Genomic DNA, 15,345 nt, shown 5'->3' with positions numbered 1-15,345 from the left:
TAATTTGATGGGTTTTTTCTCTTTTTTTTTTTCATTTTTTTTCTTTGATAAAAATATGATTGTTTGCAGGGGGCAAAAGGGTATGTTCATTCATGAAGGGAAGCCATGGTGGTGTATCTACTATCCCTAGTGTCTCAGGTCCTGGTAGTTTCTATGTGGATTACATAATAGAAGTTTCTATTGATATTTCAGTAATATTGTTCACAACAACAGAGAAGAAAAGGGAAAAGAAAAAGGAAAAGGAACAGAAAAGAAAGAGATGTTTGATTCCCCCCCCCAAAACCATTTCCAGCTTAGCAGTCTACAGTGTTGGTCTGCAACATAATCTCTTCAAGTTAACCTTTTCCTGGCATTGGGCAAAGTAAATGACATCAAGAAGCATACATGAATAGCCTTCTTTTCTCAAACACTTGGGGGCTGTTTGAGAACATTTTCCATAAACAGTTCTCCAATATGTTCTAAAACAAAAAAACAAAAGTATGTTGGGGAATTTGAATGTTTTCAATTTGTATTGTGTTTGTAAATATTTCATAAAAATAATTTTATTTATAGCATTTTATTTTCAATCAATTTTTTTTTTAATATTTAGACGACCAGTTTTTAAAACAATCCACAAAAATTGAATGAAATTTTTTAATTATTAAATATGATATAAGAAATCACCTTTTCAGAAAAAGGCCTCAAAAAATAGTTTTGAATAGAAAAAAAATTGTCAGATGTGTTTTAGTTGAGAAAAAGGTTTGTATGGGAATCTTTTCAAAAACAGGCTTAATGAAAAACAGTTTTTGAAAATAGATTTATAATGTTTTTTAAAACAAAAATCTGTTTGGAACTAGGAATGTTTTCATCTTGCTTTTTGTATTTTCAAAGATTTTAATCATTCTCTATATTTCTATAATTATTTTTTAAAATAGTCTCCAAAAATAAGTAAAAACAATTAAAATATATTCTAAAAAAAATCCTATTTTCGGAATTAGTTCTCAAAGATCTGTTTTTATTTTTATTTTTTAAATTATCAAATGTGTTTTCAAATTCAAAAAATAGTTTTTAAAAACAGTTTTCAACTTTAATTTTGTTGATTGTTTATTTTGTCTTTTTGAATATATCTGCAGAAACAATAGAAAGAATGGGTCTACTTGATCAGTGTACACCAAATTTACCTCGCCATGGTCATGATCATAGCGAACCACGAAGATGCACCTGCAGCCCTTAATGTCATGTAACCTCCTTTGGATTTCTATAACGTGGGCATCACAGTAGACTGCTTGATCTGATCTTTCCTGAGAAAATATTAAACCATAATGGGAAAATGCTAGAAGGCCTATTTTTTTATATTTGAACTAGGACACTAACAACATTTGCCTGTGTTTTTGTCTTCGTTGCACAGCTTTGAACATGTCCAAAAATGGTGCTAAGAGACAAATTACCTGGAAGCATAACACCAGATCTCCAACTCTGACCCTGTAACACTCTGAAGGCTCTAGAGGAATCGACCGCTTTCGTATTCCCTTTTTGACATTCACCCACTCGTCCTCCTCATTGCCAAATCCAGAAAATCTTACACGAGCTTCCTGTAAAATGTTACAGGACTTGGTTGCAGGTTCAAACCCAGTGAAGTACTAATAGGATTTCAAAACCATCCATGACATCAAAGGATGGAAAGAAGCCTCTAAACGTGGATCTTTGATTAAAGATGTAATATGGAAGCAAGCAAGGCAAGGAAAATTGAAATGAATACCAAATTGAAAATCAGCATGGAGGAAGATGGGTTTTTTTGAAGCAAGCAAACAGCTCCAGAAACATTATTGTGATTCCTGAGAGAATAATACTAGAAAAGAAGGATCTTACAAGTTCACCAGAGCTAAGAACTCTGTAGGTGAGGAATGCAGCAACATCGTACCTGGAAAGCCAAGAAAAAGTTGACCATTGTTGTCATTTCTGATGAAAAGAAGAACATCAAGTTCATAACCAAGGTTATAAATCTCAAGATCGACATGAGCCTTGCTTAAACTCGAACACCCCTCATCCCCAATAATGTCAGAATAACCAAAACTGCGTAATTTTCAGTAATATATCTTACATGTTTTCCTTGGAGGAAAAATCATGAATTTTGGAACATTTGATATTCCATGGAATTGGAAGTGTTCCAGTTTGTCTAAAATGGCAACTGAAGGCGCGTTTATCCTCAGAATGGGATCATTATAAGCAGGGAATAATCATCACAACATGTTGGAGATGCAGCTATAAATGACTTCAAAAATTTATATTTTGCCTGCTTTTGTCCTAAGTTTTATCCACTACATCATAGAGAACAGACACATTCAATCCAAAATAACATAAAAGTGAATGCTATAGCATGCTCACCATGCATCATCTTTTGATGATTTAGCCTCATATGTCAACTCTGAAAGATCTGCTGCAACCATGTCCCCTGTATTAGAATTGATATTGTCAATTTTCCAACTTATATCATGTTGAGAAAATAAAGATGATTTCCAAGCAGATGTTCTTTTCATTGTATGTGAAAAGTGTACTTCTTCATTGTGATTACTTGTCACAGCTTAGCAATCCAGTTTCATCATAAAGCTTCATCAAATGGTTAGGGAAAAATATGACATGAGCACAAGATAAAATTCTAGATATGGCTGGAAAAAATCCATGAAAATAGGTATTGTCTATGACTAAGCCATCTCAAATGATCACAAAATTCTCTATCTCTATGCCATGCTACAAGCAGTCGCTGTGCCTAGCAGCACTTGGCAGTGCCATGCCACACACTTAAGGCATCCATTGTGTCGGAAGCCTTGCACCAGCCATTGTGTCATCCCTTTGAATGACATTTAGGCAGGATTTAAAAAAACCCTGAACCATCAAGTGAGGAAGTTGATTGAACAAAACTGCCATAAAAATTCCCTCTTTGTCTCTATCTCCCTAAGAAGTTTCTTTACACTGTCAAGGATTTGGAGAAAGGATATACAGGAGCAGCAAATGCCGGTTATAAGAAGATCAATGCAGGACTCCCCTGAAAAACATTGGTGCGAGTAAATGAGGTGCTGTACCTAACTGAGCAATAGCCCTGAGCTTGTGGTAAATATTTTATTATGTAGATGATTTCTTGTCAAGGTGATTATTCCATGATTATCGCTCTTTGGTCTCTTTTGATTGGTACTGCTTATAAATAATATCTTTCCTACTTCAGGCATTATTGGGTTTACAGAGCATCTGCTCCAACTGATCCCTACTGCTACGAATATTACCAATACCTACATGGATTAGGGGTTTAGATACTGTTACGGTTTTTTAGCATAGTTACAACTGTTGGTTAGAGTGAAACATAACCCAACTTTATGAGAGTGACCTCACACTGTTAAAAAAATCGGTACCAAGTGTAGAAAATCCCTTAGATTTTACAATTCCAGGTGAGCTGATAAAGATGAGAACCTCTTGGAACTATAGAATTTTGAGGTGCATTGTTTGACATGGGTGCTTCTGGAAGAGCATCGATTCCTCTGGGAGCAACAGGTGAGGAAGTGACTCTAGCAACCAACTCTTTTTGCTTAGTTTGGAACCAATCTCGCACCTAAAATACAACAAGAACGAAACAAGAGTTAAGAAAAAATTAAAAAAGTAGAGAACAGAAGAGAGTTTTGATGAGAAAAGAAAAAGAAAAACCTCTTTCCATCCTACGGACATATTCCCAGAACAACCTGGTGAGGCACTGCAGAAGGTAGTGCAAGCCAGAAGAGAAGAATAGTTAATGTTTTATTTAGACACGATCCTTTCCTATTAATCTATTAAAAGGACATAATGAGATTTTAAGTACTGAGAATTAGTTCTGTTCATTTAAGGCAAACGAGATAAATCGAGGATGGAGTTTACCTAAAGCTGGTGGAAAGATCTTGGCAGAATTCCTGGCCTAGCGTTTCTTCTCCAAATTCCTCAAATAAATTCTCCATTTCCAAGATCTATAAGAGAATGCAAAATTATCAGTTTGATATAGCCATTGACATGAGCGAAGAAACATAGATAAACACAATAACATCATAGCAACAGGAACATAGCAACAGGAACATGACAATTGATGTACAACTGAAATTAAGAACAAAACCAAATCTTAGTTCCTGACTAGATGGGTCAGCTAGTGTTAAAGTTGAACCCGAGTTCAAATCACAATTCAAGAATCAAGGTGCTGCATTGAGTCCAATGGTTACAGGAGCATGGCACATTACTTTGCCAATTGTGAGGCATCCAGAAACTCGGGGAATGATATTATTCCAATGTGATTGGCCACTGTATACCAATTGAGTAGCCACACCTAAGAGAATACTCAACGAACACCCAAAAATTTGAAATTACTGATCCAACAATTGAGATTAAGCTTGAATTGGATTCTGAGGAGAAATGAAAAAGGGAAAAAGAAAAGTCCATTTCCTTTTTCTTCTTTCTCATTTTTAAAGAGAAGCAAACCGAGACTAAATTCAGTATTAAACAAAATAGAGAGCAAACTATTAGAGAGCACCCAAACAATCAACCATTAGAACAACACAGAGAATGAGAGGCAGAGTGGAAATTCCGGGATTGAAGTATCCTGTAACGAACCCAAATGGTTAATCAACACACATACCAAAAGCAATCCATCTCATTTTTATTATCTCTCATATTCCTGAGAACCAAACAGAAGATAAATGCAGTATTTTTTATTTTTTTTAAAAGGGAGAGAGAGAACAAAAGAAAAAAAAAAAAAAAAAACAAAAGGCAGCCCATTAAAGAACGTCCAAATTCTTAATTGTTGAAAAACACAAAAGGTGAGAAGCAGGGTGGAGTTTCTGCAGATTGACGGTTAATCAACACAAATAAAAAAAAAGGAGTCGTTTCATCTTCCTCTCATTTTCCCCAGACCCAAACAAAATCTAAATGCAGTGTTCCCAAAAAAAAAAGAAAAAAGAAAAGAAAAAGAAAAAACCCGCAAAACAAAACAAAAGGCAACCCATTAAAGACCACCAGAAGAACAACCATTACAACCACATAAAATAAGAGGGAAAATAAACATTTTTCAGATTGAGGTGTCCAATAACAGAGTCACATGATTAATCAACATAAAAGCAAAACGGGGCCACTTTCATTTTCATTTTCATTTTCTCTAATTTTCTCGAGAGCCAAATAGAGGCTAAATGCAGCATGGAACAACAAAAAATGCAGAAATCAGAAAGCAACCCATTAAAGAAATCGGCTCTAAGAACAACACAGAGAGTGAGGGGGAGAGTGTAAATTTTGCAGATTGGTGTCCAATGAAGAACCACATGGTTAATCAACATAAATACCAGAGAAAACATACCTCAGATTGTGTAAAACAAGCAATAGGAACAGGGGCATCATCCATTTCTCAGTGATTTGGTCGAAACATCTCAACACCCTTTCTTTTGGTTACAGAAATGGGGTTAAAAGACGTTCTTCTCAGGGGGGTTCTGTGGCTTTAATTCTGGTTCCTCTCAGGTGAGTGAAGGTCCGGTGCTTTCATTAGCCACTTATATCGTGCCACGTTAGAATATAAAAAATAGTCGGAATCCACTGTTAATAGGTATTAAAAGAAAAAAAAAAAAAAAACAATACGATCAGTTGGTACAAAAATTTATATTTTAAAATTGGTATGTGTTTTCATGGGCCGGTAATAATATTGTTTTTGGAACCCAGGTTTGTGAAATGGGAAAAACATCTGTTAATGTGGAAACTTATATCAGTTTCATGCACTTTGAGCTGACTGTGTTTTTTCTACCGAGCTTGCCCCTCCAGGTACCCATTTCTCTCATCTTTCTACACTCTGTCACGGAGGCGAAGCAGAGGTTCCCACAAGAAAACCCTAGCGTTCAGCCGTTCTTTCTTCCATCTCTCTCATTTTTGCAGCCATTCCTCTCATCTGTCTTCACTCCGTTACCGAGGCGAAGCAGAGAATCTTGTATATTTTTCAACAATTTCTCTCATTTAATTTCTGAAGCCTTTAATCCCAAACTCCAATCTAGTTTTCTATCTTCAGCCCCTTCTCCTCTCAAAGTCCTAACCATTTGAACCCGATCATCCCAATTTCGTCACCCCTTCGGATCGAAGAGGGTGTGAAATTTTGCAAAATTTCACACATTTGAAAGTATAAACCTTTACTTGAAAACCTGAATCGAAATTTTTGTTGCTTGTGGTAATTGTGAAGAACCAAATGGAGCACTTCATTAAAACAAGGTCGAGTTAAGAAGACGGCTTGAGGAGGGTACGTGTTGACTGAAAATCTGGTTTAGGAAAGCGAACCGGAATGGAAGCGACAACTCTGATATATTAGGTTCATGAAGAAGAATCTCGTGTTCTTCTCATTGGATCACATTTATCTGTAACCTTCACATCAAATGTGAAGGTAATTAATTTGTATTTAGGGTTGTTTTTTTAATATTTTTTTTGTTTAAACTAGAGCAAAAGAGTGATTTTCGAGTGGTTGTTGTATTTGCAATTTTTCCTCCATTGGTGAGGGCATAGGTTGAGGCGAATGTCGATTTTGGATCGTATGAGCGGCTGTTCGATCTCAATATTTTTGTGTATTGGAGACTTATGAAATGGAAAAATGTTGTGGACATATTTAGAAATTGGGTGGAAAACTTGTGTATTTATTCAGATTTTTAGACTGATGGTAATAATTGATGAATATAATTAGGCAATATCATATATTGGCGATTAAAATGCATAAATTATGTGTTGGTTAGTAGAAATTGTTGGTAGTGTTTGTGAATTTGTAATGTTTGTTGGAATTTGTAGTGTACATCTTTTGTCAACAAAGACAGAATTGTTTCATCGCATCAGGTACTACCTTAATGGGCTTGAGGTACTACATTAATGTACATCAGGTACTATCTTAGTGCATATTTGAGAAATGTTGTTGTTGTGTGACTTAAGACACAATTAGTTCATTTCATTACACATTGCAGCATGACATTGTTATGTTCTCATAGGTTACTCCATCGGTGGCATATGTAATCATAACAAATTTCATGTACTACCTTAATGCACATAAGGTACTACCTTAATGGTCTTCAGGTACTACCTTAATGTACCTCAGGTACTACCTTAACGCACCTGCGAGAAATGTAACCATTTTGTGGCTTCAGATTTTTATTAGTTAATTTCATTACCTATTGCAGCATGACATTGTTATGTTCTCATAGGTTACTCCAACGGTACCTTATGTAATCATAAGAAATTTCAGGTACTACCTTAATGCACATAAGGTACTACCTTAATGGTCTTCAGGTACTACCTTAATGTACCTCAGGTACTACCTTAACGCACCTACGAGAAATGTAGCCATTTTGTGGCTTCAGATTTTTATTAGTTAATTTCATTACCTATTGCAGCATGACATTGTTATGTTCTCATAGGTTACTCCAACGGTACCTTATGTAATTATAAGAAATTTCAGGTACTACCTTAATGCACATAAGGTACTACCTTAATGGTCTTCAGGTACTACCTTAATGTACCTCAGGTACTACCTTAACGCACTTCAAGTACTACCTTCACGTGCTGAGATGGGCTGCTGACCTGGATACCTGGAGGGGCAATTTCGGTAGAAAAAAAACAACCGGCTCAGAGTGCATGAAACTGATATAAGTTTCCACATTAACAAATGTTTTTCCCATTTCACAAACCTGGGTTCCAAAAACAATATTATTACCATATTGGCCCATGAAAACACAACTTTCCCATTTATTTTCTTTATTTTTAAATATTTTTTCAAAATTATATATATATATATATATATATATATATATATATATATATATATATATATATAAAATAATTTATTTTCCATCATTTTTCGTATTTATATAATTAGTTTTTAAAACAAACAATAGAAAATAATTAAAATATATTTTCAAAAAATACCTATTATTAAAACAACTTATTAAAGAATTAATAAATATGTTTTCAAATCTAGAAAATAGCTCCCAAATAAATTTTAAGTTATAGATTTTATAAGTATCGAACTTTGTATTTTAATCGTTGAAAGTGTATGAACAATGGAATTAAGTTACAAAAGAATTATATCGAAGAAATAAAAAAAAAATGGAATAAGGTATAAAACAAAAGACTAAAGGGGTATATGTAAAACTTAATACTTATTACTTAATAACTTAAATTAACTTTAAGTTAAATTATACTTAAGTTGTTGATTTAAAATTTATTACTTAATTCATATTTTAACTATTAACTTAAAATTTATTTTAAATCATCAAATTGACATATTTATCATCATAAATTATAATTAGAGTAAAGGAAGTCGAGGAATAATGAAGGTTGTGAAATAGCAGAGGAGATCATGGAGGTAATTAGGGCAAAATAAGGGTAAAAATGTAAAATGAAGATGTGGACTTAAGAATAAATTAGTTATTTTTACTTATTACTTAAATTGTATTTTACTTTAATTCATATCATTAAGTTATTTTACCAAATATACTTAATTTACTTAATAACTTAAATTATTAAATTGGTTTACAAAACACCTGCTTAATTTTGGTATAAAACAATAAGATCATAATTTACATGTAATATGACCTAATTAATTGTACTTTTTTATATGTGCCTATTTGGTATTTTAATCAACCATTTTCTTTTTTAAATAAATAGCTTAAATAAAGTTAAATAACTCACTTTTAATAAAAATGGTTTGAAGTTTTGAAAAGAAAAATTATCTTTGAGAAAAAAATTAACAATATTTATACGTAGGGGATACAATGGTTTAGAAAAGGAGATCACATATGGATGAAGCTTATTGTTCTTATTATTAAGAGGATTAAATATGATTTGGGGAATATTTTGGTTAGGGACTTTGGTCCAAAAAAAATAAGAAAGAGAAAAAATGGAATAAACAAAATAGAAACTTGTTTACCTATACCTAGATTTATTTCTATAAAATTTGAAAATATTTAGGTGTTAAGAGCCTTTTTGTTGGTGAAATTTAAAAATGGTTCATATTTTTAAAAATTAAAAACTACATTTTTGTGGGACCCCCTTTGGAAGGTTGTCCTGTAGTCCTCCACTCTCTCACAGTCGTCTGGGTGGGCAAGTCGTATAGAAGATCGTCTTCAGTCGTATGACTCAATAGCCCTAAGGTCGAGTGACCGATCTATCCCAAAGTAGGTTAGATGGACAAATCCTACACGAATACAACACAACTGACACCTGACTGTCCATCATACATTTACTCACCCATTAATGCGTAGATTGTGTGCTAGACATGCTTCAAATTAAATACAACCATCACTAGAAAACATCTCATCCTCAGTGGCTCATCATGGTAAGACAGTCATTATACATCGGTAGTTAATACCATAATATCGCGCAATCAAGTGTAATTAAGATGCTATCAAGGATGAAAATATCGGTAATCACGGATATATCGGCAGATATTTTAGAAAAAAATATTGATAAGCTTAAAATTGATCAGAATTTATAAAAATATAAGAAAAACTTCCTAAAAATGTAACTAGAAGTATAATGATATTTTTAAATTGTTTTATTAAATAATTTGATATATTTATAATATGATTTATCATATTTGATAATAATATTGTATGCATCGATAAAAATATAAATTTTATAAGTATACATTTATTATTAAATTACATCTAATATTATGATATTTGATTATAATATGTCTAATTTTAAAATATATATTAATATTAAAATTATGATCCATTTAATTATATTGTATTAAACAATATAAAATAAATTATGATATATGTACAAATTTTTAATATTTAATTAATTATTAATGATATTAAAAACACTATGAAGAAAATTATCTAATTTTTATATTTTTGGTAATCAATTAAAAGAAAATTTTACATTTAATTATAAAATAATTATAATTAATTTTCTCTTTAAAATATTCTTTTAATATTTTCTTTATATAATGAGTTTAACTATATATATGTTTAGTGCATATTATACCATGACATATCGTCCTTGGATGCTATTAAGACACTTGGAAAGATGTTACACTACAAATGGTATGTGCTTTCTATCTAACAAATTCTCTTACTTACTTAAGCTACTTACTAACTTTAGCATCAGAGGGGCGTGCCTAGACAAACCATCTGGACAACCTTTTGTGCAAATACCATAGTCGTTTGCATTTTGAGTGACTTAGATGAAATTGTTGGTCGTACATTCATCCAACTCTTGGCGGCTAGACAAAACCACTCATTTGGATCGTGAAACAACACCTTTAAAATTTTATAGAATAATTGTTTTGAAAATAGTTTTTAAAACCAAAGTGACTTCCTATACAACCTCTTTTTTTGTTTTTGTTGGAATATATGAACCATTTTGAATGATTTCCCATGATCACAATCAATTAATTTTAAAAATTAAGTCATTTTTGTTTGTTAATTTTTGCAAATTACTAAATTATTAAATTAATGAATATTTTATAGGCTTAGGTGGTGTTTGTTTTTTTACTTAACTTTAAATAGAATTTTACTACTTAATAGTGTTAAGTATTAGGTAGTTTGTTTTTTTTTTTTTAATATTTTATTTCTATTAAACATTAAAAAGTAAAGAAAAACCAACATGCCACTTTTTTCATTAAAAAAAAGTCAAATATTTTGGTTTTTTTTGGCAAAAAGTTTATAATAAATTATGAAAAAGTTGAACAACAAACAACCTAAAGTTTGGAAACAAATTACTTTCAGCAAAAAGTTGAAAAAACAAACGTCATCTTAATTAAGATGCATTGAAACAAATATAAAGTAAATAAGTAAAAGAGAAAGGTAAAAACATGTGACCTAAGATATAGTGCGGTTTGATGCAATCTTGTTTATATTCATGACTCTAGGCTTTAATCCAAGCTTCGAGAAAATCCACTAGGAATCAAAGATTCTTTTAACTTGAACATTTGGTTTGGGGTATCAATTGACTTTTACAAATCTTAAGAAATAAAAGTCCACTCACTTGAAAGCTCAATTTCATGCATTCTAAGGAAAATCGACACCAATAAGTACTAGAGCTAGCTTTTGCAATGGATTACAAGAGACAATTGACTTTTACAAATCTTAAGAAATAAAAGTCCACTCACTTGAAAGCTCAATTTCATGCATTCTAAGGAAAATTGGTACCAATAAGTACAAGAGCTAGCTTTTGCAATGGATTACAAGAGAAAATAGCTAGACACTAATAGTAAATTAATAAGGGCATGCAAATTTTGGAATAAATATACAAAAGATATAATAATTGAAGTAATAAGTTTTAAATAAGGATTTTTTTGCATAGATTAGTTATTACTTGTTAGAGATGCTTTCTTATATTGTTGGTTGATGACCCAATCAACCAAATGATTAGCTAGTAATAAAGGAATATTGTAAGTAATCGCTAAAAACAACTATTCAGTCGGTTACTTGACCAATGAACCAATTACTTAGTCCATAGACATTGTCACAGCCTTCACTTTTAGTGTTACTACTCTGAGTGAGATCTATTGCGACTTCATCCAAGCTCTGACTAAACATACATTTGTCTTTCAATTTGAAAACCTTTCTTACCTTTAAAAACTATTTTACTTCAAAAGTTCTTTGGTAAAATAAGTTGTGAGAAACCTTTTGCTAACTATCTAAAACCCATGATAGGAAATTAGGCAATACATTCCATTCAAACCAAATTACTATACAAAACAAAAGTGAGTGTTTATGCAATTGTACCTCAACAAAATAAAATCATCATTTTCTTTTCAAGAACATTCTGAAATATCTGTACAAATATAAACTCACAAACGTATGATACCCATCAAGCAACAATTTAATACGAGAATGTGTATAAGTTGACATTAAAAAAAATATATATGAAAAGAACAAACTTGTGATTTTGTTTTGAATGGTGGGAACATCAAAACTTCTTATAAATATAAACCAAAAAATAGTATGCAAGACTCAAAAGAATAGCCAATATGGCTTGGTGGCCAAGAGAAATAGTCTTTTCCCTCTTGATCACATTGGAGCTCTTGGAGATGGTTGGAGGAGAATAGAGGAAAGCCATTGAGATGCCATCCTTATGATTGTCACCTTTAAAGATTGGCCTTCCTATCACATGCTTGTACTGCCCTCCACTCCATGCCTGCCCAAGTAAGAATAAAGGGAAAAGGAGAATGAATGAGAATGATGAAGAAGAGTCATCCATGTTAAGAAAGAAAGAGAGGTCATCATTTTCTCCAATAACTTGTTCTTGAGTAGATTATTTACCACCCCACCACTACCATATGGGTTCATGTTCATGGGATTTTATGATGGCCCAAAAAGATGGTTGGGATAGATTTAAAATAAAGTGGGTTTGGATCATGAAAGTAGGCTTTTGTCATACAAGTGGCTAGATGTATAGTCTTTTCTTTGTTAAAATACTATTTCAATATGATAGATGTCTTAATAGTATACCAATAAATTTGATGCAACCATAGTTATCACATTGGTGACTTTTTGAATGAGTAATTCAAACTCCAAGTGTAATTCTCATTTGTAAAGTAAAAAATGACAGGATGATGGTGAAGACGATAATGGTTTATTCAAAATAATTGTTTAAATACTTTATAAAGTCACCTTTCAAACTAAATCAAGGATTTCACATATAACATGCTGCAATTTATCTTCTTTCTGTTATTTTTTTGTTTTGAAAAATTTGAGGAAAAATACAAGAAAAAGAATAAGAAGGAAAGAAAAAATGAAAAATAGATTATAATTATTAAATTATATTTATACATTACTTCAAACTTATTTTAATTCTTCGATATAAAGATCAAATAATTTGAAAACATATAAATATCTCTGATTTGCTTTAATGTTTTTTATTGTAAAACCAAATAGGAGAAAATTATTTTCTTTAATATTTTTTTTTTTTTTTACTTTCAAGAAACCAAATATAACCTTACGATATTTTATGTTTCTTTTTGTACATTTATTAAAATAATTTCCTATTTTAGACAAATATTGTATGGCATCAAACAAATAAATATGTGAAAGTTCATGGTTTTTGAGTAGTGAAACTAAATTTACCTGCATTTGATCTCCAATCGTGACTAGTAATGCATCTTTGTCGGGGCAAAAAGAGATCCAACCTTTCTTGGAATAAATATGAAACTCTGAGGACTCATTGCATACATGTAAACACAAGCTATGGGAGCAATCAAATCCTCTGATCAGCATTCTGATCACATCATATCTCAATGAGCCAGCCCATCGATCACTCGAAGCAGTTTTATAATGCTTGTAAAGATGACATATTGTGCCGATCACTTCTTGCTCCGGAATCATTTCATTTCCAAATTTTGAATTTTTCAAAGAATTTTCTTTAAGAATTAACAAAATTTTGTTGGCGACCTTCTCAATATCCGATAAGAGGATTTCCATTTTCTCACTGCAAGTTAAGAAATTTGGTATTAGCCCTTTCTAAAAAGAAAAAAAAAATGGAAAATAGAAGACATGAAAATTCACGGTTATTACCTGAAATTTGAATAAGCGAGAGGCCAAATTCCCTCCATTTCCAATTTCAAATTCTCATCTCTACCCCAAACAAACTCTTCGCTGCTCATTTCACTCTCGTCTTCTTCATGGATTTCCTCAAATCCATAAATCTTCTCCTGCGACCTGGACACCGTCGCCTTCTTCTCCGGCGAAATCCGGAAAACTCCTGCCGCGGCGGTCGTCACGGATCGGATCAGATTGCACGGAATTCCGTGGTTTACCAGCTGAAAGCAGCCGGTTCCGGAAAATGATTCCAGAATTCTCGCGACGGAGTCGGTTTCCGTGGAATCCAATGTCTGGAAGTCGATTTTCGGCGGGGCATCCACGGATCGCTGGCGAGGGAAGACGCGGTCAGGCAGTATGAGATCGGGAACGCGGAGCGAGTGCTCGAGGAATTCAGCGAGGACGTCGTCGTTCGTGACAGAGGAGCGGCGACCGGTGGCGATCGGAGAAGGTGGCGGCGCCCGGAAATCGAGGCGGTTATCGTGCAAATTTTCCGGTGAATTTGCCATTGAGGATTTGTGAGACAGGTAAGTGAAAATCAGTCAGTGATTTTGGTTCTGTTTGTTTGGCTATATGAATGCACACTGAGATACGCTTTGGTTTTGATTCGATGAGAAAGAAAAAGCAGAGGAAGAAGCAATGATGACATGTCTGGAACAGCAGTGACATTCCGAGAATCATGACGACGTCGTTTGCTTTTTTGCTCTGCTTTTTCTCTCCTCCTTTACACCCTCCTCTGATTCTTCCTCTCTCTCAGGATTGAGCATTCACTGTTACCTTTGCATATTTTGAATTCTTTAATTTTTATAAACAAATATTCGTCTTACCAAATTTTTTTACTTTACAAGAAACTGTACCCTTTTTGACACTCAAATTTATCTTCTTATATTCTAAATTCCAGCCATTGAAAAGAGAAAATATAATGATTTTTGAAAGTTTGTTTAGATAATAGAAAGTATTAGGAAAATGAAACGAAGGGTAAGAATTCCTTCAGGCTTGATTTAGTGTAACAATGACGTTCATCGGAAGAATGACTCCAAGATAGTGTGTAAAGCCATGAGATGATTAGGCTCTATTATAAGCCTCGGGATGAGTCAAGGCCCTAGGATTGGTACATTATGCAGAATGGTTCAAGCTCTAACAAGTTATATAAGAGTTTGGTCATGATTCAAGTTTTAGGAGCCTTGCATCCGAGATGGATTCTAGCAAGTGATATAAGAGTTTGATCATATGATTCGAGTTTTAGAAGCCTTGTGTTAAAGATGATTAAATTCTTGATTCTAACAAGTAATATAAGAGTTTGGTCATGATTCAGAGTTCTAGGAGCCCTAGAGTTTGGTCATGATTCGAGTTTTTGGAGCCCTGTATTGGGGAAGGGATTGTTATATACGCAATAGTATTATCTTCAAAAAAATGATAATTGAAAAATGAGATCTCCTTGATCCTAATAAAAAAAATGGCAAAAATATATATAATAAAAATTATATATTTTTAGAAGAGAAAAAGAAAGAAAAATAAATTTAATAATCACTTCCAATTTTATAAAGTTAATAAATTATGAAAACAAATTTTAAAAATAATTTGAAAAACTTAAGCATTTGTAATGATGGTTTCTCGATAAATCTAGAAGGCTTTTGGTACAAGAAACAAGGGTCAAAATCCAAGGAAGGCTTTTCGTGCAAGAACCACAGAAAGCCCAAGTCTGCCTTTGGAAGACATCCCCAACAAAGAGCAATGACTTGGCCCCATTATGGCTCGCGGCTCTTCTTATTAATAAACCTTTATCTTCGCAACTTATTAA

The 15,345-nt window shown here is 32.7% G+C and overlaps 2 protein-coding genes across 2 annotated transcripts; both read right to left on the bottom strand.

The window, feature by feature from the left end:
* Window positions 1-156: 156 nt before the first annotated feature.
* On the bottom strand, window positions 157-5,474 carry LOC117921484 (protein SAWADEE HOMEODOMAIN HOMOLOG 1-like). The gene is made up of 9 exons (XM_034839364.1): window positions 5,336-5,474; window positions 3,880-3,965; window positions 3,673-3,718; window positions 3,442-3,580; window positions 2,365-2,431; window positions 1,849-1,900; window positions 1,428-1,571; window positions 1,161-1,280; window positions 157-346 (listed from the first exon to the last, which is right to left on the bottom strand). The coding sequence occupies exons 1-9, from the start codon at window positions 5,378-5,380 to the stop codon at window positions 302-304; spliced, it is 744 nt and encodes a 247-aa protein (XP_034695255.1). The 5' UTR covers window positions 5,381-5,474; the 3' UTR covers window positions 157-301.
* A 6,224-nt stretch (window positions 5,475-11,698) lies between these two features.
* Window positions 11,699-14,195, bottom strand: LOC117921957 (1-aminocyclopropane-1-carboxylate oxidase). Its single transcript, XM_034839902.1, has 3 exons — window positions 13,521-14,195; window positions 13,074-13,434; window positions 11,699-12,144 (listed from the first exon to the last, which is right to left on the bottom strand). The coding sequence occupies exons 1-3, from the start codon at window positions 14,051-14,053 to the stop codon at window positions 11,917-11,919; spliced, it is 1,122 nt and encodes a 373-aa protein (XP_034695793.1). The 5' UTR covers window positions 14,054-14,195; the 3' UTR covers window positions 11,699-11,916.
* Between the last annotated feature and the right edge of the window lie 1,150 nt (window positions 14,196-15,345).

This window comes from Vitis riparia, chromosome 9 (genome assembly GCF_004353265.1).
Source record: "Vitis riparia cultivar Riparia Gloire de Montpellier isolate 1030 chromosome 9, EGFV_Vit.rip_1.0, whole genome shotgun sequence".
Lineage (NCBI taxonomy): Eukaryota > Viridiplantae > Streptophyta > Magnoliopsida > Vitales > Vitaceae > Vitis > Vitis riparia.
This window is presented reverse-complemented; position numbering and strand designations above follow the sequence as displayed.